The sequence below is a fragment of the Staurois parvus genome, unplaced genomic scaffold (genome assembly GCF_062004578.1).
Source record: "Staurois parvus isolate SC_StPar_1 unplaced genomic scaffold, SC_StPar_1.0 ptg000548l, whole genome shotgun sequence".
Lineage (NCBI taxonomy): Eukaryota > Metazoa > Chordata > Amphibia > Anura > Ranidae > Staurois > Staurois parvus.
Window position 1 is genome coordinate 7,858,134 of NW_028318344.1, and position 27,832 is coordinate 7,885,965.

The following is a 27,832-nucleotide window of genomic DNA, read 5'->3' on the forward strand; positions in this document are numbered from 1 at the left end:
ACGGCAATTTGCTTTCTATCTCAACCTCTCGGTGAGAGGCTGATGAAGGAAGCTTTCCAAAACGAGTTCCCTTGAGTCAAACATACTCACTCTCTCAGTGGCGTTACCAGGCTTCTCATCCTTTCATGCACAGCAGTCCTTTCCAGCGAAGCTTCGGTTCCAGCGATCTGTCGATCCACTGATACGCTAGAGCATACAGCCACTGAAGATCCTGCACTCCTTGCTACACTCATGGCTTTGCATCTCGCTCTCCAAGGTGCCCATTCTCTCTGCCCCTCCAGTGCCTGCTTTCCTTCCAGCCATAATGACATGCTTGCATATTGTTCACCCTTGTGAGTATTATATGATTTTAATGATTTTTTAAATTGTTATACTGCACTATATTGGTTCCTTGAGTTCCTCTCTCCCCTTCCCCATTCATTCATCTCGGTGAGTCCTCCCCTCCAGATAGCCTCGCCACCAGAAACCTAGAAAAAAAAAAAGAAACTAAACAAGGAGATTATGATAATGAGAGACAGGTATTGACAGTGCAGCCAAGTTCTCCCTCCTTGCAGGACTCCCTGGAAAACTTTCCAGCTTCTATCCAGCATCAATTTCTGATTTAAAAGAGATCTCCATGAGGGATTCCTTATATTTTGATTTCGTCAATATGATTGCAAACACCAATTCTTCTGGCAATGGTCTACAACACAGGGTAATGCACATTGAACATAAAATGGAGGATGTATTTTCAGCTCATAACTCCATAGTGGACACATGCAAAGGCCAGCAGATAGAAGTGCAGAGGATCCAGGCCAAATTGCCAGACCTGGAAGATAGGTCTAGAAGGAATAATATTAAATTGCATGGAATTCGTGAAAAATTCCCTGCCTCTGGGTTGCATAATTATCTACAGAAGTTGCTGCAGTGTTTGGTTCCTTATTTAAAAGAATATGAGCTCATCATTGATCGAGCCCATAGATTGCCCAAACCGGACTACTTAGCAGATACAGTGCCCAGGGATGTGCTGGCCAGGATTCACTACTTTGCAAGTAGCTAAGAAAAACACTCATCTTCCAGACCAATTTGCTGGGGTTATTCTTTATACTGATGTATCTCAGGCCACTATTCAATACAGAAAGACATTTCTAGTGATCACAAAAGCACTATGTAACCATAACATCATATATAGATGGGGATTCCTGCTAAGCTTACTGTCACATACCTAGGGAATACTGGACTCTTACACTTCTACCGATAGCAGGTGGAGTCCTATTAAACTGAGAAAAGAGTGGTCTTAATTGTTTTGTCCTAATTCCTTACAGAAGTCTCAAATGTTTATTATTAGAGATGAGCGAATTATTCAAAAATTCGGTTCGGCTGATTCGCCGAATTCGCTGAATAAATTCGCTTCGAGCCGAATATATTCGCTGCGAATTTAACTTATAAAAAGGGTGTTTCTAGGCTTCAGAGAGCCTTTATATTAGTGCAGAACACTGTACCTTTAATTTAAATGCCCTTGGAGTCTGCTGGGGAAGAGAAATAATACTGTCAGTCAGTATGACATGCAGATGAGTGCCGTCGATCTTAGAATCACCGCACACTTCACTCATTTGGGCAGTCACGGGGCCAAAACCAGAGTGTGGAGCCACAGTGTGGCGGTGGAGGCAGCAGCAATGGGAGGCCATACAGCACCCTATGACAAAATGGAACCCACCAGCAGTGTGAGGAGACCTGAAAGTGGCACATGGCAGAGTGTGGCGATGGAGACAGCAGCAATGGGAGGCCGTACAGGGACCCATGACACACTCTGGACCTGGCAGCAGCATGAGGAGGCGGTACAGGGGCCCATGACAGATTACGGGCCTGGCAGCAGCATGAGGAGTCGGTACGGGGGCCCATGGCAGATTACGGGCCTGGCAGCAGCATGAGGAGGCGGTACAGGGGCCCATGGCAGAGTGGCGGAGCGTAAGCAGCTAAAATTGAAGGCCATACAGAGGCCTATGTTAAAAAGTCCCCCCAGCAGCAGCGTGGGGAGACGACTATCAAGAGTCCAATGGCAGAGTGGCGGAGCAGAAGCAGCTTCAATTGAAGGCCATACACAGGCCTAGGTTTAAAAGTCCCTCACAGTTAATTCCAATAACGAACTCTACTCCTCCGTGCAATCTACTTATGAGACCCTGGGCAGGTCTGGGTCCAATTTGTGGTAGAGACTGGTTTTGTTCAGCCACCGTCGGGTGCGTGCTCGCAAACTGGCGTCTCTTGGAAACGGATTCCAAGAAAGACTGCTGACGGAATCCGTGAAGAGGAGTAGCAGGAGAAGGAGCATCTGAACGAGCGGAAGATGCCAACGAGCGACAACTCCCCTCAGCAGAGGTGTTGGAGCCTTGACTGGCTGATAGAGGGCGATTGACGTCGGGTGACAGAGCAAGTAACGGAGCGGGTGATGGAGTGGGGGCTGGGGCAGGCAGAACCGCCGTATCTTTATCACGGTTTTCCCAGGCCACTGAATGGCGACGCTGCATATGCTGACGCAACGCTGTAGTCCCAACATTGGCCCCCTGGCCACGCTTGACTTTCTGGCCACATAGTCGACATACGGCTACGTTTACTTCCTTGGGCGGCTTGACGAAAAATTGCCACACCGCCGAGTAGGAAACTTTGCCCCCGCTACTCCTCACTGGCTGACTGCTACTTCCTCCGTGCACACCGGCACCACTACTGGCCGTGGTGGTAGGCTGCAGTGGAGCTGGTGCTCTACTCCGTGGCCGTTTGGCTCCACTGACACTGCTGCGACCCTGCTGCCTCCTGGGCAACCCACCGACTGTTTTGCTCGCTGGCAAGCTGGCAACCTCTTCTCCTGATGATGCGGAAGCAATAGCCTGATGACGACGAGGCTGCCAAGTGCGATCAGCCTCATCATCATCAATTAGGGTCTCCGCGTCACTACTAGCCCCCTCGGCTGCGTGTGGGTCAGGAGACAGACCTGTCTCTAGACCGGCTACCAAGCCACTCTCCTCGCCAGTACTTCTTCGCCTGGCTGCTGAAGAGGCGGATGTCTCCCCCCGTTCCTGACCGCCCTCTGTTAGCTCTTCCTCACTGTACAGTGGGGCTGAGCCCACAGCATGCGATACTTCGCTTGGTGAGGGAACTCCAAAGGACAGGGGCAGGTCGAGGACACGTGATTTCAGTGGGCTTGCTCCCGGGCCATGCCAACTAACGGTTGTGTCTGACGTACCCACCGACCGTTGGCTGTAGGTGTCAGAGGTGACCTGGGAAGAGGAAGACGACCGAGTCAACCAATCGATGACGGCAGGGTTGTCGGTGGAGACACGACCGCTGGATGACACCGGGAGCACTGGCCTCTGGCTGCGACTAGTGCTGCCTCGACCCCTTCCTCTGCTGCCACGTCTGCTCGCTCCTGAAACATTGCCTCCTCTGCCACTCCTCTGCGTGTTGTCTGACATACTCTTTAATTCAATAAGCACCCCAAAAATAAAACCGGATTTAACTCTTTGAACGTACAATAGTGGTTGTGAAGCAGAAAGTCAGTTTATTTAGCACAATCGGTCAATTGCAGCTTGCCGTTGGCTGTAAACTGTACGTTTAAGTCACTGGAATGCACTAATCACCCAAAAAATATTACCGCCAGCCGGCGTGTAAATGGATTTAACTCTTTGAACGTACAATAGTGGTTGTGAAGCAGAAAGTCAGTTTATTGTACACAATCGGTCAATTGCAGCTTGCTGTTGGCTGGAAACTGTACGTTTGTGTCACTGGAATGCACTAATCACCCAAAAAATATTACCGCCAGCCGGCGTTTAAATGGATTTAACTCTTTGAACGTACAATAGTGGTTGTGAAGCAGAAAGTCAGTTTATTTTGCACAATCGGCAAACTGCAGCACCAACTGTGCACGACAGCCACCAAAAAAAAAAAGGGTGTATGTCACTTTAAATTTTCGATTCTTTGATAGCTGTGGCCCTAAGTAACGATTCTGTGTCCCTGAGTAACGATTCTGTGTCCCTGAGTAACGATTCTGTGTCCCTGAGTAATGATTCTGTGTCCCTGAGTAACGATTCTGTGGCCCTAAAGTCTCTGTGGCCCTAACTCTGTCCCTTAATACACACAGGTCTGTCTCTCTTGAATGACCGGAGGCTAATGGAGAATTCTAAGATGGCCGCGATTTATAGCTCCACCATTACACAGTGCTGGCTGGCTGCTGATTGGCTAATGCGATCACATGTCATGAATGCATTATGGGTCAGCGCGCCTTGTCTGCGCGCCTTCCCAGAGATCCCCGCCCCATCTTCTCTGTCCATTTTCTCCGTCGCCACACATGTCGCCGCCATTTTTGGGAAAATTCGATTCGTGCATCCGAAGTTTGCTAATCTTCGGATTCGTCGCGAATAGAATTTTTCCAAATCTTCGGAACGAATTCCACTTCGTCATGTTCGATTCGCTCATCTCTATTTATTATGTCACAGGTCCTAGACAGGACGTGTTTTTTATTGCTAGTGTTTGGATTTTCTTCCTGATTCTTGAGGGTTAAGCCCTCCAGCCCCTACCAAACACCCAGCTGATGCTGCACATAAGATTGGATATGACTCCTGATCTTTTTATTTTTATGTTTTGGATGGTTGTTTTATTCCTGATTTTCCTGTTACCAAGTTGTACTCTAAGTGTATACCTGAGAATACATATCCAACTTATCGAAGGACATTGGACTTTCCCTTTTTGTTCTTACTAGTGCCTTTTGGACACTTATTATTATGTTATAGTTCCCATAACTTTTCCTCATCTGTGACATCTAAAGAACCAACGTTACCTCCCGCTATGTGGCTATCGGCTGATTTTTTGTTTCGGAAACTTATCATAGTCTTTGGTGCCTTTCTTTGGTCTTTATATCAAGGATTTATCACCTCTTAGAGTAATACCCTTTTCTACCGACTTCCCCAGTGGCCTTCATGCACAATCTGACCTATGGACACTAGTTAGCCACCCAAAAAGGGTTGAGAAATGTATAAAATAGTCTTACAGCTTTCTTATCTTTTTTCACTTTCAAAGATGTTAAAATTGTGTCATTTAATGTTAAAGGTCTTAATAGCCTGTTTAATCATAGATGGGATAAGGCTCAGAAATTAAAGGGAGAGAGACTCATTTTCGGGTTGATAACCCTCGCAAGTGCTCCCATCAAGCCTTGCCTCGCATTTTCTTTGCAAATGCAGAAGTTATATGGGAAAAGGGTATTGATTGCTGTAGACTAGGAAAAACTGCAAATATCCCCCTGGGACTTTGTATGGCAAATACCACAATGAATATGCAAAAAATATATAAAAAAATATTGTTTATTAAAACAGGTTAGCATGATAAAATGAATCAAAAGACTTACGGTAATATAGTAAATTGCAATACAATGATTGCTATATTACATACAAAACATACACAGTGTGCATAAAGCCTGACAATTCTTGATACATCAACTGGCAGATGGGCAAACAGCCCAAGAGAACTTGCACAGTGATGTTGTTCAGACAAATCCAACGCATTTCAGAACTTTCATTTCCTTCTTCTGGGACTAAATATGCCAGGTCTAAAACATAGCAACATTTCAAAGAAGTGTGAACAATAAAGTACATAATATCATTTTAAAAGTATGTATGAAAAAACTGATAGCTCAAACAATTACAAATTGCACCACATCAGATAACAAATAACAGGTATTCATAGAGAATTGAATCAGGATGCTTCCCAGGTGACACATCAGGGAGGGGGAAGGCAGAGATTCCACATAAAGTCATCCACCAGCGAGGACCACATGGCAGCAGCCAATGGGGGGATCTGGTGAGTATAATAAAGGCCACATATAAAATAATCTAATATGCATTATTGGGCACATAAGAATATATAATAAATGTATAACTCAAGCAAATAGGTTGTTGGCATAGGGGCTCAATTAAAGTATATACTATGGTAAAGTGGCAAAATAGGTCCAGCCTGGATAGAAGTAGTAAAAAATGCATATGTGTTCCCGTATACAAACAAACAAAATAAACCCTTCAAAAAGGGAGCATACAAAAATATAAGAACATTGTAGCATGCTCACCAATAGTGCTTCTGTATATCACATGAAGCCACCTCAGAATTATCCAAGAGGAGTGCATGTGCCTAGGATCTGATATAAATAGTAATGACCACATCAATAGGCAGCCATTCCTGTCTGGCGCCATATCTGGTGAATAAATAAGTAAATGAGTCCTCCCCCTTATGGTATTACACAAATAGCATGGCCGCAAATGGAGGTCCCCTGGCCCCATGAGCGCATCATGCCGCCCTGCCCACCCGTGTAATGACGCCACGAGGCAACACATTGATGTCACGTGCATGCGCGGTGTGCTTCCTTGCGCACACAGGGCTACTGGTATGCCCAGCCAGCCGCAGCCCATTGAGGGTGCCACAGACACACCCAACAATCCAGAGACAGGGTCACAATGATCCCTACTGGAGAGAAAACGTGTACTGCAGGTACCCAAGGCTGAGGCCGGAAAACACAAGGCCCGGGAGCGTCAGGTGGTGGAGAGCAGCAACATTGGCAATCCCCACTGGACCATCCCAAAACTGTTAGTGGGAGCATAACCCTTCATATAAGGATAATAATAACAACAAGGCACAAAAAGTATATACATAGTATTGCTAGAATACAAAGGAGAAAAATTTCAAGGAAAAACATAAACAATATATAAAATGTAATACAAACATGGCACAATAGATTAAATAGATTGCTGTAAAAAACACTGTGGCGTTTACCTTGTATGAGCTAATTACCGATAATAACAAGATATATTATACTGGTCTGCACTCTCAACAATGTCACTTATACAATTGTTAATGTATACGCACCCAGCCAAGGGCAAATCTCTTTTTTGCACAAACTGTTGAAGAAGGTTAAAACCTCTCAAAAGGGGAATTTAGTGCTTTTAAGGTGACTTCAACTTAGTTGTGGAAAACACTATTGACAGTTGTAATTCCACCACGGTTCCTAGACAGACCTTGAAAGCATTACTGCATAGGGAGATGCTCTATGATGTCTGGCTTTCATGCATCTGTAAAGGATTTCACCTTTTTTTCCCACCCGCACAGCTCATATGCAAGGATCAACCTAGTTATATCAGAAGTCTATTTATTAGACAGAATGGCTAATGTATCCATTCACAATATATCTTGGTTGGGTCATGCACCATCTCAGTGGAACTAAAATTAAAACAAGTGGTTAGCCTTGTAGTTCTGTAGCGGGACAATACGTCTCTCTTTGCTAATAGCCAGTATTGCTCCACACTTACATTTCAATTACAGGAGGTTTTTTTATAACAATGTCTCACAGGAGACTCAAGCGTTCACAATGTGGTGTACGCATAAAGCATATATCAGGGGCTTGCTAATAACATTGATCTCTAGAGAGAAAAAAAAGGAGAACACAGGCCACACAAGACCTACTAACCCGCATTCGACAGTGCGAAAGTCTTAATAAAAAGCAAGTCTCCCCAGCTTTAACTAAACAGCTTCAGGATTATAAAGGTGAGCTACAACAACTTCCAATATATGCCGATGAAAAAAGTCTAAAATGTCTTAAAGTTACTGTATACTCCCTGAGCAATAAAGCTGGAAAATTCTTAGCACGCCAAATTCAGTCTAGACAAACTAAAATAAGAAAAGGTCTTCCTACACCACCATAAGACTCAGGAAAATGTTTTTCACCCTAAAGACATAGCCAACTGCTCCATGGAATATTATAAAAACTTTTATAACCTCTTTTCGGATCCACCCCTCAACCGACACCTAAGAGTATAGCACACTTCCTTGATTCCAGCCACCTGCGCTCCATAGATTCCACAAAGCTTGACGATCTTAACGCTCCTTTTACTGAAATTGAGTTGAGAAAAGTTATCTCCTCCTTAGTGGTAAACAAATCACCAGGAGCAGATGGCCTATCAGCTGGATACTACAAAACATTCCAAAAGGCTTTAATCCCTCATCTTTTAACAGTATTTAATGAGGCTGCGTTGCTTCAGGCAATAATTGTAACTTTGCCTAAACCAGGAAAGGAGCCCACTGCCCCTCAAAACGTCCAGCCAATATTCCTTTTAAGCACTGACCTCAAGATACAATACATGCTAAGGCTATTCCAAACAGGTTGGCTAAGGTCACACCACTATTGATAGCTGCTGATAAGTGGGCTTTGTAAAGGGGAGACAGACACCTGATGGGACTCAGCGCATGGTCAATTTGCTAAAAGGAGGAAAGTAATAAAATCCCCATCACTTTCGTTGCTCTCGATGCTGAAAAAGCATTCGATAGAGTACATTGGCGTTATTTGTAGGCTGCCTTTGATAAGTTTGGGTTTAGAAGGCTTATTCTCTCATCTATACTGGCCCTTTATACTACCTCATCAAGGCATGTCTTCACTATATTAGTTATTATTTATTTATTTCAGGTACATATAAAGCGCTGTCAATTTACACAGTACTTTACATGTATATATTGTACATTCACATCAGTCCCTAACCCTCAAGGGGCTTACAATCTAAGGTCCCTAACTCACATTCATACATACACATACTATGGACAATTTAGACAGGATCCAATTAACCTACCTGCATGTCTTTGGAGTGTAGGAGGAAACTGGAGTACCTGGAAGAAACCCACGCAGGCACAAGGAGAACATGAAAACATCAGACAGGTGGTGCTGTGGTTGGGATATGAACCAATGACCCTTGTGCTGTCAGGCGGAAGTGCTAACCACTAAGCCACTGTGCCGCCCTAAGAACATTAGTTCTTTCTGATAGCTTCACTATCACAAATGGTACTAGGCAAGGGTGCCCTCTCTCACCCATTATTTCTCACTGTAAATGTATGAGTTAGCGAGCGCACCAAGTAAAGCTGCTGATGCACAAAAAGGAACCACAAAACCTTTCTAAGAGTATGACATAAAAATGGGGTGTGCAGCGCTATACAAATAAAACACACTGTCACAAGTATGGCAAAATATGACAAAAAAGTCCTATAAACTGAATAATATACAGTCCAAGGTGATGTGATATCAGTCCAAAAAGGTATATTCCAGTGATGGAGTATGAATGACTTCAATCCAAATGGGTATATTCCAACATCCTAACATGAAGGTGTAGAAAAATTGCCCACTCACCGGAAGTGCAATTTAATGTGCACATAGAAATTCCATGAAGCCGGAAGTCCCGTGAAGGTACAGCCTGATGATGAAGGTGCCCTCTGGTGGTAAATAGGGTGACGGCTGCCAGAGATGGTCTGGACCTATATCCCAAATTCTCCTGCCTGGATGGACTCCTAAAATGCTGGGCTTTACATGCAAGCCACTCTCTTCCCAGTTCTCTTGTATCCTGAGCTTCTTCATTTGTCAGTGAGGCCATCCACCACAATAAAAAATACAGAGGGGAGGGCAAGAGCTTTAGCACCAGCAGATAAGACCCATCCAGGATACAGAAGCATCATACTATAAAGTAAACATTGCTAAGTGTCATGCCCTTTCTAATGGCATTTCAGAACCCCAAATACAACACCTAAGAACCCTATTCCCATGTTTCTGGACGATAGATCTTATTCAGTACTTAAGGATCAATCTTACATTCCTTACTTCTAAATTATGTGTAATTAAAGTAAATCATGGTCGGATGCTAAAATATTTACCATCTGAACTAACCCAATTGTCTCGCTCTGAATTATCTTGGACAGGACACATAGCAGACTTTAAAATGGCTACAGTTTCTAAAATTCTACACATTTCTCATACAGTTCCCATGCAGATCCCCAATCAATATTTTTAAAACCCTTGATAAACTTACCAGGCATTATGTATGGAGTGGTCCTAAGACATGAGTACTTTTCTCTACTATCACTATACATAGATCACTCGGAGTATTGGGGATGCCAGTGATGCAGAACTATTACCGAGCAGCTCTACTAGACCAAATAAGGTCATGGTTTAACCCTGCAGATAAATAAGTGGTAATTCTTGAACACATTGTGTTAGCCCACAGGGATTTTAAAGCACTACTAATAGCCAAAACCACACAGCAGCCTGTACATATACCTCATTATCCCACCATATCAGCTACTCTCCACGCTTGGCAATATATGTCTGCACAACAACAGGACCTGTTTGATCTATGACCTTCTTTTACAGACCTTTGAATTTGTAATTCCATCTTTCTCTCTTGCTTCCTGGAGAGCTTTAGGCTATGACACATTGAAAGAGGTCCCTGACACTCTTAAAGCCAAGGACACCTTTAAAGAGTTGCAACTTAAACACTTATTAATGTCAATTACAGATAAGGTAAGTCTATCTAGACAGTAAGATATGGGAATATTGCCATAAACCCCTACTCTCTAAAGAAGGGATATCATGGTTTTACTCCTGTCTACAAACACACTCGCAGGCAACCAAAAACTCTTCTCAAATTAAATGGGAGAAATACTTAGAGCTCTATTTTACAGAAAAAGAATGGGGTACAGCGTTTTGATATCTTTACACAGTCTCTCACTGTAGCTCACATTGGGAAACTGCCCCGAAGATAGCACATCGGTATTATCTTACACGAGGCAGATTGGCATGTATATACCATCCAACCTCTGCCAAATGTTGGCACAGCTGCGGACATAGAGAGACCCTCTTCCATGTTCTATGGCACTGCAAATCAGTGGTTTGGAAATCTGTATTTGTGTTAGTTTCAACCAATATGGGCACCCTTACCCCACCCTCCCCACAGCTGGCATTACAAGGTTTGGGTATGGAAGGATTGCATATATCAACAGCAGCATGCTTAACATTATTACGCAAATGGGAAAAGAGGATTTGCCTAACTTGTCAGAGGTTATCCAACAAGTCCAGCTACACTGTACACATGAACACTTTTATGCTGCTCGTAATGGTAGAAATTAAAAATTCAGACATGAATGGGAACCCTGGAAAATGATATATAAACTTAAATATATCTCTTAAGTCGTAGTGTTGCCTTGTGAATACTGATACAATTATTTTTTCTTTTACAAATCCCAATGCCCTGCCACCCTTCTTAACAAAATGCACTGGTGGAGTATAGCAGTAGTTTGGTACTCCTTTTTTTTTCTTCCTTTCCATTTGCCTGTATAGTTTCCTATTGTTATCTTTAATGTGTAATATGATGATGGTCCAGCAGGATATGCTAGGTTACATGTATTACACTGCTCAAAGGTGTTAGAAAATTTTCCAATGACAAATTCTCCACAATATCACATATATTAATCCGGGTACAAATCGTGTACACCACACAATGAAGTCATAACTTGTAATCATTTTTCCCAATCAAAATCTAATGTGTACAAAAAAAAAAAAAGAAAAAAAAGAGAAATCTGTAACATTTAATTAGGCAACATTTAAAATTAAATTAACACTCTAAAATGCCCTTGAGCAAATTAATTCATCTGCATGTTCATTTTGCAAGAACCATAAATGGATTTAAAGTGGCCTATACAGATGTGCTTCTGTTTAAAAAGTTTAGAGCTTAGTACTATTTTATATTTCTTTAGGATTCTACCAGTTTTAATAAATGGATAAAATTAGATATTGTGTAGGCTTTTAACTTAACATTACTGTAATCATTTCAAGACCAGCTTCTGTAAAACAGTATTCTAATGAACTCTTTTTTTAAAATGAAAATGTAGGCAACGATTCGATCTAAGCACTTCACAATGATTAACGGTCTGCTCAGCCTGCAAATGGAACGAAATCCATTAAAACACATGTCTATGATTAGTCTTGCCTTTTTGGGCCATCATGTTAACCACAATTGTATGTTTATGTGCATTTCTTTCAAATTGCTTTTCATGTCCGTGTGCAACATTCCGTTATCTCAATTCACTTACCTGTGTAGAAAGGTGATCTATAAAGTGTACATTTATAGCCTCCCAAGCAGCCCCTTTTATGCACTGTGCTTTCATTCTTGGATCTCTGATGTGATAGCGGCCATGTAATTAACATGCCAGCCACATTAACAGCTGCCTGAAAAATGTGTCTTTTTATCACACTGTGGTTTCTCAGGTGATTCCTGGCAAAGTACTCAGCTTCTATCTCTCTCCATCTTATTTCTCCCACCATCCTCCCTCTTCTCCCAGATTGCCTCATCTTGTTACTGTTTCTCAAAAATTAATGACCTAAAACAAGGACAAACAAAGACATAACAGATCATTCCAAGAAGAAAGAAAAGACCAAATCAGATAAGAGAGGCAGAGGGAGAGAAGGAATTTGAATATATTTAGTACACATTGCATAATAATTGTGTACAAGGTCTGAAAAATGGTCTTGTGATAACCCTTTCTGGACTGCATTGCTGCATCAGGTTCTTAAGTAAATGAATGTATTAATATGGCTATTTTACTGTCCTGTAAAGATTTTTTATATAGCAAACCAAAGTTCACTAAAATTAACCTTTCAATTTTACAATTAAAAAAAGAAAATGTTATGTTTACCAAAATGTAAATTGACCCTAGTACGAAAGTGGGTTAGGGACTTTATACTGTAAAGTCCTCTAGGGCAAGGACTAGTGTGAATGTACAATATATATGTAAAGCACTGCATAAATTATCTGTGCTATATATTGATGTGGAAAATTTAATATCAATAATTTGAAATATGCAAGTTAATATGAAAATCCCACTACAATATAAGCACTTGTAATAAATAAGAAAGAAATAATTATGTACTAGTATCAATATATAAATTAATAAAAAAGCAGACACCTTGTAATGCATTTGCTTGTGTTCAAATAATTTGCTTTGTGCTGAGGGAGAAGGGAGAAGTCAAAACTGTACACGGGACTTTGGCTGTTCTCCTGTTGTGATTAAGCTCTGCCTCTTCCTAGCACTAAATCTTACCTTAGATCATTCAGAAACCCAATTCCAGAGGCAGGCCATTAAGATGCTGGCTTTTGACAGATGAATAATAATGGGTCAGGTATAGGAGAAGGCAAGGTGTTACATTGAAAAGTAGATGCCCTGCATAGAGCCTGGATCTGGGATTCTGGTTTTCACCAGGCACAAAGGAGCTGACTTAAAAAAAAAATATAGGGACTTTTTTTCCATAATACACTTTTCTTGAAAGAAATAAAAAAACAGACAAATTTGTCTATGGACGTAAAAAAATGAAGCCATCATCCAGAACCATGCACTATAACCAGTACGCTTACATAGGTTAGTGTCATTATGCTATTACAAAAGCGTACATGGAGTCAGGACCCCTCGGGGTCCAGAAAACAACAGCAATATTTTTTGTGAAGAACAAAAACAAAAATCTAAATAAAATTAATTTAAAAAGCCCATTCACAACCACAAAATACATTTATAAGAAAAGGTGAGGCCCAGGAGAATGGACCTTACACCTAATGTAGGGCAGTCTGGATCAGCTGTCTACATCACAAAACCCAGTTCAATCAAATTGACCAAGCAGTCCTTGACTAGGGAAGATGCCAGGCCAGCCCCTCTGCTTCAATAACCAGACTTCTGGTTGCCTCCTGAAAAAAGAAAAAAAGAAAGAAAAGGGGGGGAGGAAAAGAGGAAGAGAAGAGGAAGCTCCCACATCCAACAGTGCCATCCATTGGAAAAAGGAAGGTCCCTCTCCCTCAGGGAGCTGGGAAAAAGGGGGGGGTGGCATGCAATACCTACAACCGCTTATTTATCTCAAGGGTTTCAGCCTCCGCCTTCATAGCATGGCAGTGCAGCAGTCCTCACATGACTGTACTTCCAGGTTTCTGACTTGACTGTATCCGTATTACCAAGGACATAAGATTTTTAGAGTCATCCAAGGATTTAAAGTGCAACCAGCTTGCCCACTTAGTCGTGTAAGATTTAATTCTGTCCTGTGTCATGAAAATTAGCTCCTCTATCTCCTCCAGCCTGTTCAAGTGAGTAAGCCATTCCCGAACACTAGGAGGGTTGGTGTCTCTCCAGTGTATAGGAATACAGAGGCGCTCAGCATTGACCATGTGCTCTTGCAGTGACCTGTACTGGCACAATGGCTGCTTTGTGTGGTGTAACAAATACTAGGCCAGGGAAAAGTCTATAGTATTTCCCAGGACTGGAGAGATAATGTCATGCATCATGGTCCAAAACAGAGCTATAAAGGGACAATCCCACCATACATTGAGAAATGTACCCTCAGCCTTCAAGCATCGCTAGCAATGATCAGAGACCATAGGAAAAACGTATGAATCAACAAGGAAACTTTGTATTAACTCAACCAAATCTTAAACAAATTATCTTGAGTGTGTATGATAAGGGAGCCATTGTGAGTAAACAGATTAATTTGCTCCCATTCATCCCTCTCTAGATGGAGATCCAAGTCTGTTTCCCATTCCGCACAAGCTTTCGCAGAGTTGGGGGTGTGTGTAGAGAAGAACAGGGAATATATGTCAGAGACCTAATGTCTTTTGGGTGAAGACATTGTGCAAATCAACTCAAAAGGGGTCCTGTCTCACCTGACACTTGTCTATCCTTCGTTCCATTCAGAAAATGGTGGATTTTCATGTACATACAAAAAAGGATATTTGAACGGGGACCTGAGTTTTCAAGGAATCCCAATCAATAAACCTTTTGTAGTGGATGAATTGATAAACTCAGGGATGTGTGTGTGACCATGTGGTCATCAGAAAGGACTTGCTCATACCTGGAATAAAGTCTGGGTTGAGTCTGAGTGGGGTCAAAGGCCCTAGAACCAAGGAGATTTGATGTGAATTACATGCAAGCCAGAAGTTCCATAAGATGGCCAAGATCAGCTGATGATGGGAGACCTGCACTAGTTTACAGCGTACAGCCAGTAGCCAAGGCACAGCTGCCAATAACATTTCCATAAAAGCCTATTTCAGCTGTACCCAGTCCTTGGGGTCTGCATGGTTGATTGATTCCACCAATCTGGTCAGCTGTCCTGCCCAGTAACATTTTTGGAGGTCAAGGAGGCTGATCCCTCCTTTGGCCTGTGGTTGGGATAGAAAAGACAGATGAATTCTTGCCTGCTTGTTGTTCCACAGAAAGGTCCTGAACATGAACATCAGCTGGAAGAAGACCTAGGATAAAAAGATTGGTGCTGCCTGCAAATAACACAGGGACTTGTTTGCACCAAAAGAGAGGTGCTTATGGTTTTCCCTGCTATTAGTGTCTCCTGTAAATCCTACAAGAGAGAGGAGCAGTACTGCAGCCACAACTGCAGTAGGGAGGTCACAGGGGTAAGGTAAGTGTTTAGGGATGCAGGTGGGTATGACAAGAGGACAAATAGTGGGACATGTAGAATGCATTAAGGTAAAAAAAAAAACATTTAGACTTCAGAACTATTTAAGGGCAATTCAAATTGCAGTGACCAGTGTTTTATTGCACTCGTTATGTAAGGAGTCTATGGCTTCCCCTGCTCTCAGTGTCCCCTGTGAATCCTGGAAGAGAGAGGAGCAGTGCTGCAGCCATGACTGCGCTGGGGAGGTGGCAGGGTTCAAGTAAGTGTTTAGTGATGTGGGTGGGTAGGACAAAAGAACAAATAGTGGGACATGTAGAATGCAAGGTAAAAAACATTTAGACTTCAGAAGCATTTCAGGGCAATTCACACTGTAGTGACCGGTGTTTTACAGCAATGTAAAATGTTGGTCAATGCTAGAACACACAATTTTTTTCTGTGTATCCTATTCACACTGTGATGCAGCCCGGAGCTGCACTACAGCAAGCTACAGTAAAATGCAGAAATGCAGCATTTTATTGCAGCGCATTGTACAGAATTGCATTTTGCTGTACAGTAGTACAGTGCATTGTGCTACTGTACAGTGACATGAAGTGTAACTTTTGTACACTTCAAACAAAGTTCAGTGGAGCTTTGTGATGTGCTGAAGTGTGCACCACTCCACCCTGTACCAAAATTAAAATTTACAACTGCTGGACAGGTAAAGCGCTGAGGTTTGCTCTCCAGCTGTCCATTCAGTGTGAATGGGCCCTTAATTTATATCTATCTGCCTGGATTTCAGATGGATGTACAGAAAGGTTCTCTATCTAAAGCTAATCATACATATCATAATCTGACTGTGCAATCTCTATTTTGCAAGGTCTGCCTGATGGGATAGAGATCAAATAAGTGGTTTAGGTAGGATCTTGTGTTACATACAGTTCTGTATTTTGCTAATTTTAGAGGCTGGGAAGATCTTATTCAAAAACCTTGTACTGTACTGTGTATCAGGATCAATGGGAAACTCTATCTTCTTTTTCTCTGTGTATTCTGAACACTCTCTGATTACGTTTGCAAATATTTATATTTAGTGGAACTTTTTTTTCATGCTTGATGAATATTTTGTCCAGTTTACAAAATAACTAAGCCTAATAACATAACCATCTAATGTGTGACTTAGAGTTCCAAGAACTGATGCTCAAATTGTACTGTGAAATAATATCTTTCCTGTATTACTGAAACTAAATAGCTTTTAATGCGGAACAGTAACAACTAAGGTTCTGCAAATTACTATTTGTAAGCTTTTGCATTATAGAACCTGTGAAGATTTTTTTAAACCCCTCACAGGTTCTGTAATACATGAGCTTTGAGACTGCAAAAGTAGCTACTTCAGAAACAGCTTCTAAAGGAAAGACTTTTTGGTCTCAGAGCTGATTTATTACATCTGTGAAGTTTCCTGAAGACTTTTATCCTAGTCACATAAAAGCAAATGCAATGCAGAGAAAAAAATAAGGCTTACAATGGATAAATGGTTTGATAATGGTAGTATCCAGGCTACAGCCTATTCAGACGGTAGAGTATTTTGAATATCCAATGAATATGCAGACTCATTTTGTGTTCATGTTCATGTTATAGTTGAAGTGTTGGGAAATAAAGGATAATAATGTGAACAGAGGCACCTGCAAGATTTAAGAATGTATTGTCTGACTGACCTTTAGTTAGAGCAAAATGACAAGTTCTCTTAATAACACCTCCTGGGGAGAGTGACTCTCCCTACTGGTTCTGATGGCCTTTGCTACTAGGAGAGATAGTGAAGGAAAATCCAAAATGTTTGTTATCAACAGAACAGGAGATGAAGGTAATCTTTTAGTGGGAATACTTGTTCCAGTGACATCTAAGTAAAACTCACATCACCTCTTGGCCTCATGGCTAAGTGTAGTATCTAGTCTTATCAGTGTCAGTCTGGCCTTTTGGTATGAATGTCTGGCTGTATAGTATCTCTACTATGTATGATGAGCACTCTGAAGGTTTGTCCTCTATGAACAGAAATCTGGGTGCTTACTGGGTAAGGTGGGGTATGGGAGTAATTCCATGTGCCTTCTGATTTGAATGGAGCAACTTAATCTGGTCACCTCGGGGGCGCTCTTAGTATCACTTGGGCGTGGGAATATCATTGTGAGAGTGAGCACATTGCCTCAGCACCTCCTGTTTTGTCTGCATTTCTTGGGCAATTTTTGTTACCAGGCTGCAAGGCCTAGCCCATGGACTTCCACTGGCACTTATTTATTTAATTTATTTTTTCTCTTTGCGTATGTGTCATTGCACTGTATGTGTTTCTTTCTTCACTTGGATGGATGGTGTGGGTCCTTTGGCCTACCCTGAAACTTAGGGGTAGGATGTTTGGTTTCTTTTTCCCCTGAACCAGGGTCTCTCTTCCGGAAGGCACCTCACCTAGTATTCAGTGGTTGGCTCTGGGTAGGTGGGCCACGTGTGTGTCTTGTCCCTTTCAGGAGCTTTGTGCACCGCGGGGGTCAGGGAAGGGTCCTGTGTGCAGAGTGTGAAGCAAGAAGAATTGTCATCTATGGCTGAAACCAAAAGGTTTATGCTCTGTGTTAATTGTGTGTACGCTATGTGTTAATTATGTGCTCTCAGGAACAAATCAGATTTTAGCTCTGAATGTCTAATATACTCCGGCAGAATGACCGTTAACAAGATTTTTCTTCCCAATTTTACAAATCCTGTTTCACCAAAGAACCTAATGGTATCTTACAAGACATGGAAGTATATAACTAAAGCAATAGTCTGCTAAGATACTTTCTTTATTGTAATTCTTGTGCAGCTAAGAGGGTGGCCCTTGATAAATGGCATCAAAATAAGCCTCTTCTGAAAAACAGTATTTAGTCTTTGTAACAATATCCTAAAATAGAGATCTGCATTAAATTGTTTCTAAGAAAGGCACTGCTATCATGCATGTCAATTACATGTCGATACTGCAGGCTGTGTTCTAGCTATTTTTATCCTGCTTATGTCAGTAAATGAATCAAAGTGAGAATACAGAGTAGCTAAGGAGAGATTACAGGTTGCATTCTTCAATGTCATGCTTGTATTAAGAATGTTCATCCACAAGAGTATCATCCATATACTGTATACAATTATGCAATTATGATGTAAATAAAAATTGTAATGTGTGTTGTTGAAATACTTGCATCACACAAGCTACCTATTTTCTATTTATTTTTTTTTTCTAGTATGACCTGGTCAACTCAAAATGCTATTTTACAGTGTAATTATGTAATGTTGAATTAGATGGTGACTTAGATTTCTTGCTGCCATCAAAATATTTGCCTGATTATAAGACTTAATTAATTTACCATAATGGTGCCTACATCAAACATAAAACATACACAAAGCTCGTTTTTTTAGGAGAAATAAAGCTTACCATACTTGCATAACAATCTAAAGACACAGTCTAAACTATCCTTAAATGATTATCTTATGTAATTAAAGTATGGCATTAGGTTCATGATATGCTGCTTGTAAAACCACACCTGTTTTAAATGAATGCCCCATCCCTAATTAAAGTATATTCTCCATCTACAATGGATTTCTGGATGCTCAGCAAAAAATGGTGACCCTGTAAATGTTTTCTGAAATGTTGGCAACTATGCTGTGCTCCTTCTCCCATCTCTGCACTGCAAACAGCCTGTGCACAGGCAGCAGATCTCCTGCTTACCACATAACACCTAGTTGAGGTGGGTTTCAATACACAATCTGCATTGTGTGTAGCTGGCTGCTATGTTGCAGTTCTGACCTGTGAAATCCCCTGATCATAATGGCAGAACAGCTGCAGTAGCCAGCTACACACTGTGCTGATCATGATTGTGTGTAAGGGAATCCAATCTCAGCTGTTTAGTGTGTGGAAAGTAGAAGATTACCTGCCTGTGCCCAGTCTATGTGCAGTGCAGATGATGGGAGAATGCTGAGTGCCAGCAGTGACCTCTGTCCTCTGCTGAGTGTTCTGCCAACAGAGACCCCTGTCCTTTGCTCTGCCAAAAGTAACCCCTGTCCTCTGCCCTGCTAGAGGTGAACCCTGTCCTCTGCTCTGCTGATCCCTTACCTCAGCTTTGCTGACCTCTATCCTCTGATCTGTTGACCCCCTATCCTCTACCCTGCTGATTCCTTTACCTGCAGACCCCTGTACACTGCTCTACAAGTCAGTGGCCTCTGTACACTGCCCTACAAATTGCTGACCCTTTCCTCTGCCCTGCTGACCCCCTGCACACTGCCCTGTTGACCTTCCATCCTCTGCCTCCCTGACATTTTTAACTGCACCCCCACATTAGACAAACTAGATCCAGCCCTGATAAAGAAGGTAGAGTAAAAGGTGATAGGGAAATGGGAATATGGGAACGTGGGAAAAGTAGAAGGGGTTGGTCTTACCATTCCAAGGAACCAGTCTCACAGTGCCACATGAAAAGAGCCTTACAGGATGCTAGAGGAGTAAATATGTGTTGCAGTAGCTTTTGTGGGATGCCACAGTTCCAAGACTTTATTATATTTACCAAACAAGTTACAGAGTCATTAGATGTCCCATAATTTTAACATCTGCAATCCTTGTGAGTAGATTCACTAGGAAAGGATGTTCAGTGTGTTTCAATTTTAGAGCTACTAAAATGCCGCTGTAAGTATATGCATAAAAAGTGTTTTTAGTTGATTCAGAAAACCCAGATGAGGGTAAACCCAGGAGGAACATTTTGGGAGATGGGGATCCAGGTATCAAATACTCAATGGATCAGGGCATGAATACGTTTGCACTTAATCACTGCATTTTCCATTTTTTTAGGGTTTGATAAGTGGACAGTGGTAGTGCATGTGCTGAGTAGATCATCATAGGTCTTCTTTGCAATACCAGCATCTGTTAGTGGACTTCGGGTATATTTATTCTGGTGTTTCTGCGGTCAGATACCAATGTAGTAGTTACTATTGATTCTCTTTATATAACACACAAAGAGGTATCTCCTCACCTAGAATATTTTCTTATGTAAAGATATTTTTATAAGGGTTACAAGGGAAGTGTATTCAGCACCTTATATGATGATCAACGCCTTAAGGGAAGTAATGTTCCTGAAACTTAGTCAGTTTAGACGATTGAAAACGAGCAGAGATAGTCTGGGCATGGTGAGGTGCTCATAATAATCAATAAAATAATTTTTTTTTCTGAGGTCAAATTTCTACTAAAGATCTGTGAAGGGCTGAGGTTTTCTGTTCCTGAAATCCACCTGATGTCCAAAGTGGATCCATGGTTGAGACATTTGTGAAGTCATGCTGTCTGGAATAGAAGGGGTAAATAGGAAAGAGATCATAAGGCATGCATTAGGTCATCAAGGAGTAGCATAGTTTGGAGTGACACCATGCATTTCTGTTGATTTGTGTAATGCAAAGAAGGTTACAGGACATCATCATTGTATTGCCAATTCAAGCATAGAGTTGAGATGTACTGGTAATATCTACAGTTTCTCCATATTAGTTCTCCCTTTATAGGCATACAATGTAGACCAGGGGGCCAATGTTCTCAAATAAGCTGTTAAATTGTATTTGATAATATTTGGGAACAGCCTAATTACAGAAAAGCAAAGAGGACTGATTTGGAGATCCTGTTCTGTTTATAAATCCAAAACAAAGCTCAAAAGTGTTTTCAACACTTGAGCTATTTCTCTCCATTACCCCACAATTTCAGTCCCCCAACAGGCAAGGCATTAAGCTGCAGAGAGCAGCAGAGTTCCATATATAGGGGCATAGGACCCATTAACAAAACAGGTTTATCTGTGTCAGATGTGCAGCCCTGCCAGGAGGAAGGGAGAAGCAGGGAATAATAACAAGCAACATAACAGCTGTGAGTGCAAAGGTTAATGAACTGTAATGGACATCTACAGACATTTCTGTATGACACAACATGCCTCTGCCTAAGGCAGGCAGTGCAGCAAGGTGTATGGCAAGGGAATGACCCCTCTGTACATGATCACTTCTTGAGAGTGGACTGTTTAAATTTTGGGGTTCTCCATGGCCCTCTCCAGCATTCCTCTTTCATAGCAATGTAGCAAGAAATTTACTTATAAAAAAGATAAATAAGGCAAAATAAAATAACATAATAATGCTCAGTGCAAGGATAGTAGTACTGGGGACCTAAGGGTTAGGCATTTTAGGTATAGAATCCATATATGTCCTAGCTGGCAGCTGAAATAGTTTGGAGTTAGAGACCAAACTTTACAGAGTTGCCTTGAAAGGTCAGTTTGGCTTCTTGTGTAATTGCAAAAAATATGGAAATAAACTATTTTGTAACCTAAATGTTGAAATGGTTTAAATAGGCTTTTTGTGCTGACCAGCTGGAGAGAGCACTAGGGAATGTTTTATAACTCATACAACTTAGTAGCCAAACTCTTCAACACCACATTTTCTATAGGTTTCAAATCATTGTTAAACTCCCATGAAGAATCTCTACTTCTGTGTTTAAGCCCTAAATAATGCAAACAGTTACTGTACATACTTATGAGGGTGAAAAATAACTGCAGCTAGTTTTATAGAAAAATGTATGTGTAGGAAAAGTAATTCAAATATAGGGGTTTACTTAAAGTGGTTGTAAAGGCTCAAGGTTTGTTCTGTGTGGAGCAGTGCCCCCAGCCCCCTCAATACTTACCTGAGCCTTGTCGAGATCCAGCTATGTGAACAACAGCTTCGGCTTTCCTGGGTCTCTGCCTCCTCATTGGCTGAAACAGCAAGTGGGAGCTATTTGCTCCCACTGCTGTAATTCACAGCCAGTCAGCGAATGAGGAGAAAGGGGGGGCGGGGCCAAGCCACGGCTTCGTGTGTGAATGGGCACATGGAGCAACAGGTGCCCCCATAGCAAGCTGCTTGCTGTGGGGGCACCTGTCAGGAGGGAGGGGCCAGAAGAGCCTGAGGGGGACCCGAGAAGAGGAGGATCCAGGCTGCTCTGTGCAAAACCACAGCACACAGTAGGTAAGTACAGCGTGGTTGTTATTTTCCACAAAAAAAAAAAATAACCTTTAGAATCACTTTAAACTGAAGAGTGCAAAATCTGGTGCAGATGTTCATTGTAGCCAATCAGCTTCTAACTTCTAGCTTGTTCAACTAAGCTTTGATTAAAAAAAACTGGAGGTTTATTGATTTCTATGCAGAGCTGCACTAGATTTTGCACTCTGCAGTTTAATTGAATCAACCCCATAGTGTACTCATTAAGACAAAGAGCACATTTGCTGTAACCATTAGCAATATCTCATTAATCAAATCATTGTCCTGACTAAAGCAATATGAAATCTGGTTGTTTGTTACAGCTGTCTACAGTTTGCACTTAATCACTGCATTTTCCATTTCACTATTAATTAATCAAACTTTGTTGATCTGCTGTAGATTTTCTTTAGTTTGCTTTTCTTATGGCATGCTTCTATTATAACTGTTTCCTACAGATAGCATATGCAAAGAAATCCTATTAAAGGTTTAATTGCTAAAAGCTAAACTCCAGGGATGTATGAAACACACACATTTTTGCAGCCCTGTATTCACCAATGTATCATTAAAGTCTCATTCACTCTGTTGTGTTGTGTTAGCACATGCACAGTAACATGTGTTAAGCTGTGTTAACTTGCTGCATTAAAGTAGCCCATTTATCTGGCTAGGCAGCCTAATGCACCAAAGGCATGAAAAAAGCTGCATGCAGCATTTCTGGCAGAAAAATATTGAGATAGTGGAATAAAAGTACACCATTATAAAAAAAAATTACTTGTTTTTTTAAAAACATGTTACATTTGTAAGAAGCATGTGAGTGACTTTGGCATTTTTTTTTGTTTTCACAGGGCATGTATAGCTGCTGCAGTGCTGAGGATCCAAAGACTATAGACCAACAACTTCCAACTTTAAATCATTGCTATCCACCACAGAGAATTCCAGCCCTTTCAAATTCTGTTGCTCCACCTCCACCACCATCTGCTCCTTTACCATGTTCCAACTTTTTGCCACGGGAAAGGAGGATAGTTGAGAGGTGGCGGCATGCTCGCAGCCCTAACTGCTACAAAGATATGTATACCCCACCTCGTTCTGCCCTTGACGCCAGCAGCAAGGCAGCTCCTCCTCGCCATTCTCATAAGAACACATTTTCTGATGGATTTCATAGGTATTATGGTCCTATTGAGCCTGAAGGTCTCTCTGATCATCTGGTGGAATCTGGACAAGCTTTTAGCAAAGACAAAAAGATGGCACCCTGTCAGATGTCACCTCCAACTCAAAGAGACTTCCTAGAAAACCCACCATCTTATTTTGCCATTGTGAGAGAAAAAGATGCTCCAGAACCACCAGGTTGGCAGTCAAAAGTTTCAAGAGGTCTTTATGAAAACTACCAAACAGGAAAGGAAAGGACTCCAAAGTCTACAGGTGGGGCACGGGGGAGTCGAACACCTGAAACAACAACAAAAAAGTTTGATCATCTGGGCAGTAGTTACCAAAAGAGCACATGCGAAATGGAATGTGAGGTATATAGTAGTGGTGGTCAAAATGCTAGCACAAATCGTCCCAACAAAGCCAATGTGGAGGTATGTGATGGAACCCATTATGGTGGTCATTCAAGGTTTACTTATGAAGATGAGAGAAGTTGTGGAAGAGATTGTCATCATCGTCGAGAGGAAGTGGACATGGAATCCCAACCCTTACTGCACAAAAAGTCTAATCGATCTCATATGTGCAGGAGCCATTCTCACCCTCTTGTTATGAGCCCCAGCCAAAACAAATATGTTGATCTTTCAGATTCTGATTCAGATGTGTGTGAGAGGGAACCACCATGTGTGAAATCTGACATTGGACACAACTGTTGGTACTCACCAAACTACTTCTGCACATACCCATCTAGAGAACGGCAGACCTCCTCTGCACCACGAAAACCAATGAGGTACTGGTCAGTGGATAAGCTTGGTAAATATCGTCAGTTGAGCAAAGATTATCTTCCAGCCACTTGCCATGGTTCATGCTATTGCAGTAGTTTGGAAGTGTTGCAGCCACACTGCCACAAGGAGCCAAGATTCTTCAGCTGCTCGGATGAAAAGCTTGAAAGGCGATTAGACTGGGAACACTTACGTGGAGGTCACTGCTCTTACCTCCACCACCATCACCACTCTTGTGACTTAGCCCCCATACATCCCACCTCCCGCAGTTTGGAGGACCTAAGCAGATGCCATCTGAGGTGTCACAGACACATCTTCTCTCCAGAATGCCAACCTAGGTCAAGTCATAGTGGAACCCTTTATAAAAGAAGGGGGTCTGCGCACTTCTCTAGCTTGGAGTCTGAAGTATGACTAGAGGAGGAAACAACTCATGTGAAGACCACCCATGTTTAATGTTGGGAAACATATCTATGTTCTATATAAGTTGAAACCAAAACTTATAATAAACTCAGATACAGTTATAAAAGACTTCACGTTTATGTGGGCCATATTATTAGATTACAAAACTTAACTAGAATTTCCTAAGTAAACACCAAGAATATTTTTGGTTGCAAAGTTCAACTGCAGCTTTGCATAAAATGGAAGATGTTTTCAAAGAACCATATGTTTAATACCTTCTGGCTGGACCAGCAGAACGACCCATTTGTAACCAGGTTGTGGAGAAAGGTGCAGTGGAAAGAACAGGATGGTTCAACCAGCATCTCAAAAAGGTCATCTTGAAGACCACATAGCCTATTGTCATCAATATGTTTACTCAGTGTACTGGGGACATTGAGATTTGATGCAAAGGAGTGTAAGGAGTGGAATCAAATTAAGGAAATTGAATTTGTGGACGCCATTTTATTAGACTCTCCTGCTTTTACTTTTGACGAAATGTTAAGGGCTTATTTAAACATTTGTAACACTTTTAAGCACACTGCAATAGATACATAAATAGTTGTGACTAGATACTATTAGTATACTTATATAATTATTTAGTCATAGTATTCTTAGAAAAACTTTTCTTTTCACTGTTATTTCTCAGCCAAGACAAGAAAAGTCCTTCGGCTGCATTGTGCTTCTTAGCTTCAGAAATTACATTTTAATGTATAATATCAAATATATAAAGTAAGATATGTTAGCTGTAAAGATTCTTTTTTATATATTTTCATTTTTAATTTGGAGACAAAACTGTGATATATATCTATATATAAATCCTAAGAGGAAAATCCAAGATTTTAAATAGCCCTAAGTTCCTTTGTTAAAATCACAGTACATATTTTAGTTTTAACATCTTGTAAACAGTGTAGCATTGTTATTGTTAGGGTAATAAGACTACTGTTGTCTAGTTTTTGAAAGGCAAGTTGCAGTCTTGATTAATTTTTTTTTCTGCCATGAAACAGCAGTTGAGTAGACAGGAGTGATCATTATCATTCAGTCTGGTAGAATTCAAAGCCATTGGCTTTTGTAGGTGAATCCTCTTACTTTTTGCTAGTGGTCCCTTACCAGTAGCTCATGGAGCCAAATGTGGCTCTTCATTTTCATTGATGATGCTTACAATAGCCTTTCCCTGGGGACTCAGTATCTGTCTGTTCAAAAACCTGTGTACTATACACACCTTACAGGGTGCAACCCAGGCAGATAATATGTCTATTAAACAGAATCAGCCACCTCTTAAAAAAAAAACAAACAATAAAGACATAGCACTTTGTACACAGGCGATGTGTGGTGCTTGCTCTTTTCCTCTTCTACCTGAATGAGGGGCTGAAAATACAGTTATGTACTATGCATATGCTGCCTGTGTACATGTTCTGAGGCAGTGAGGACCATTGTCAGTTCATTCAGTCGAATACTTTCAGCTTCACTGACTCAGAACTCATTCTTATAGTGCACCCTTTCCAATACACAGATAGGCAGAATATGTTACCTTTCCAGTACACAGATAGGCAGAATATGTTACCTGAATGTAGCACAAATATAGTAGGTTTGATATACTCCACCTAATTTTTCCAATTCTTTTTAGCAAAATTTTTTAGAGTGTCATTTTTCATACCTAGTTTAAGGTCGTGTGGCTCTTAAGCTGACAGATGCTGCGGCTTCTGCTCTATGCTCACATGATTTGGTAGTCCTGTCATTGATTACCTATATTGTTGTAGGGAGCTAAGACTTCTGGTATACTGAATATTGTCCATTCTTGCACTACAGAATTGTATTACATTTAGAAACAACTGAGCCTGCATTATGCATAACATTTGCACATATTTTAGGTGTAGACTCATTAGATGAGACTACATATAACATTTGACTATCCATAATGAATTTTAGAAAGATTTGCATATATGTAAATCCCTCTGATACAAGGTACAGTATTTCTAGACAATAGCAATCTATGTAATATTGCACACACGCAAATTCATAACTCTGCCCACTATTTGTGCAGCTAATTAATAAATACAAACATTTATAATGCCGCAGAAATACTAAAAACGTGGTAACAAATTCTACTTGCATTGCAATAATTTTGCTACCTGTACCTGACTTAATTTATACATTAAGCACTGTGACCCCTAAGTGCCACAAAATTCAAATGGATGTCAAGTTTTGAGCAAATTTGAGGGTTTGAGGGAATTTAAAGGATTTAAGACAATTGTCAGGTGTTAATAAAATATGTTTCCCCCCCTACAACCTTTAAAAATAAATGATTTGTCATATCTGGTAAGAATGGGGGTATTTGTAGCAAACCAACAACATTGATGTCAGTCTTATTATTATAGAAACACCAGGTATACATAAACTATTGGCCTACAATTCTCTCATAAATACTTTCTTTTTCTTGATTGTGCTGGTCTGTTAAGTGTTTCTTGTTTTCATAATTTGTCCATTTTTTTTTAAATCTGAACTTTCATAAATTGTCCAATTTTTTTTAATCTGAACTTTCTAATATTGGACAATAGACATCTAAACTCTACAAAGAGTTAAATCAGCTTGTTCTGGCACTGGGATCTCAGAGTGCTATAGTTTTAGCTACAATAGTTGATTGTGGGTTTGGGGGGTGTTAGCAGCCCACTCTAGGGATTAAGTTAAAGTGTTACTAAACCCAGGACCCTGCATTCACTATAACTGATCTCTCACAGTGCACAGAATATATAATTGCAATTATTTTAGTAAATATAAACTGCTAAATACCTTTTTCCATCAGCAGTATATACAGTAGCAGTGACTTCTATCAGTGTCCAGCAGAGCACTGGTTAAAGCTTGTAGGAGGAGTTTTCATTCTCCCCTGATTGTCCTATGAGGCTGCATAACCCCTGAACCTCTGTCTGCACAGTGCCGATTGGCTCTGTGCTGATCACATGCACCCTCCCAAGAAAAAAACCTCTCTAGCAATACACACCAAACTGAGCATGTAAAGCTTGCCTCCAAGGCTCCAATCTATCAGATGGATTGGGGACAGTAGAAGAGGGGGAGGATCAGAGAAGACAGGATCAAACATCCTTTTTACACAATGCAAAGGATTAACCCCTTGGGTTCCACAGTGAGTATAACAGATATTCTTTACTGCATATACAGACAGATGTTTACTGCTGAGGGTTTAGTAACACTTTAA

General features: G+C 41.1%; 1 protein-coding gene across 1 annotated transcript in view; it reads left to right on the plus strand.

The window, feature by feature from the left end:
- Positions 1-25,194, plus strand: part of GRIN2D (glutamate ionotropic receptor NMDA type subunit 2D) — a 526,055-nt gene extending 500,861 nt beyond the window's left edge. The window contains exon 12 of the mRNA XM_089690985.1: positions 23,110-25,194. Within this exon, the coding sequence (XP_089547111.1) occupies positions 23,110-24,597 (1,488 nt within the window). The 3' untranslated portion in view covers positions 24,598-25,194. The remainder of the gene's footprint in view (positions 1-23,109) is intronic.
- Positions 25,195-27,832: the final 2,638 nt, after the last annotated feature.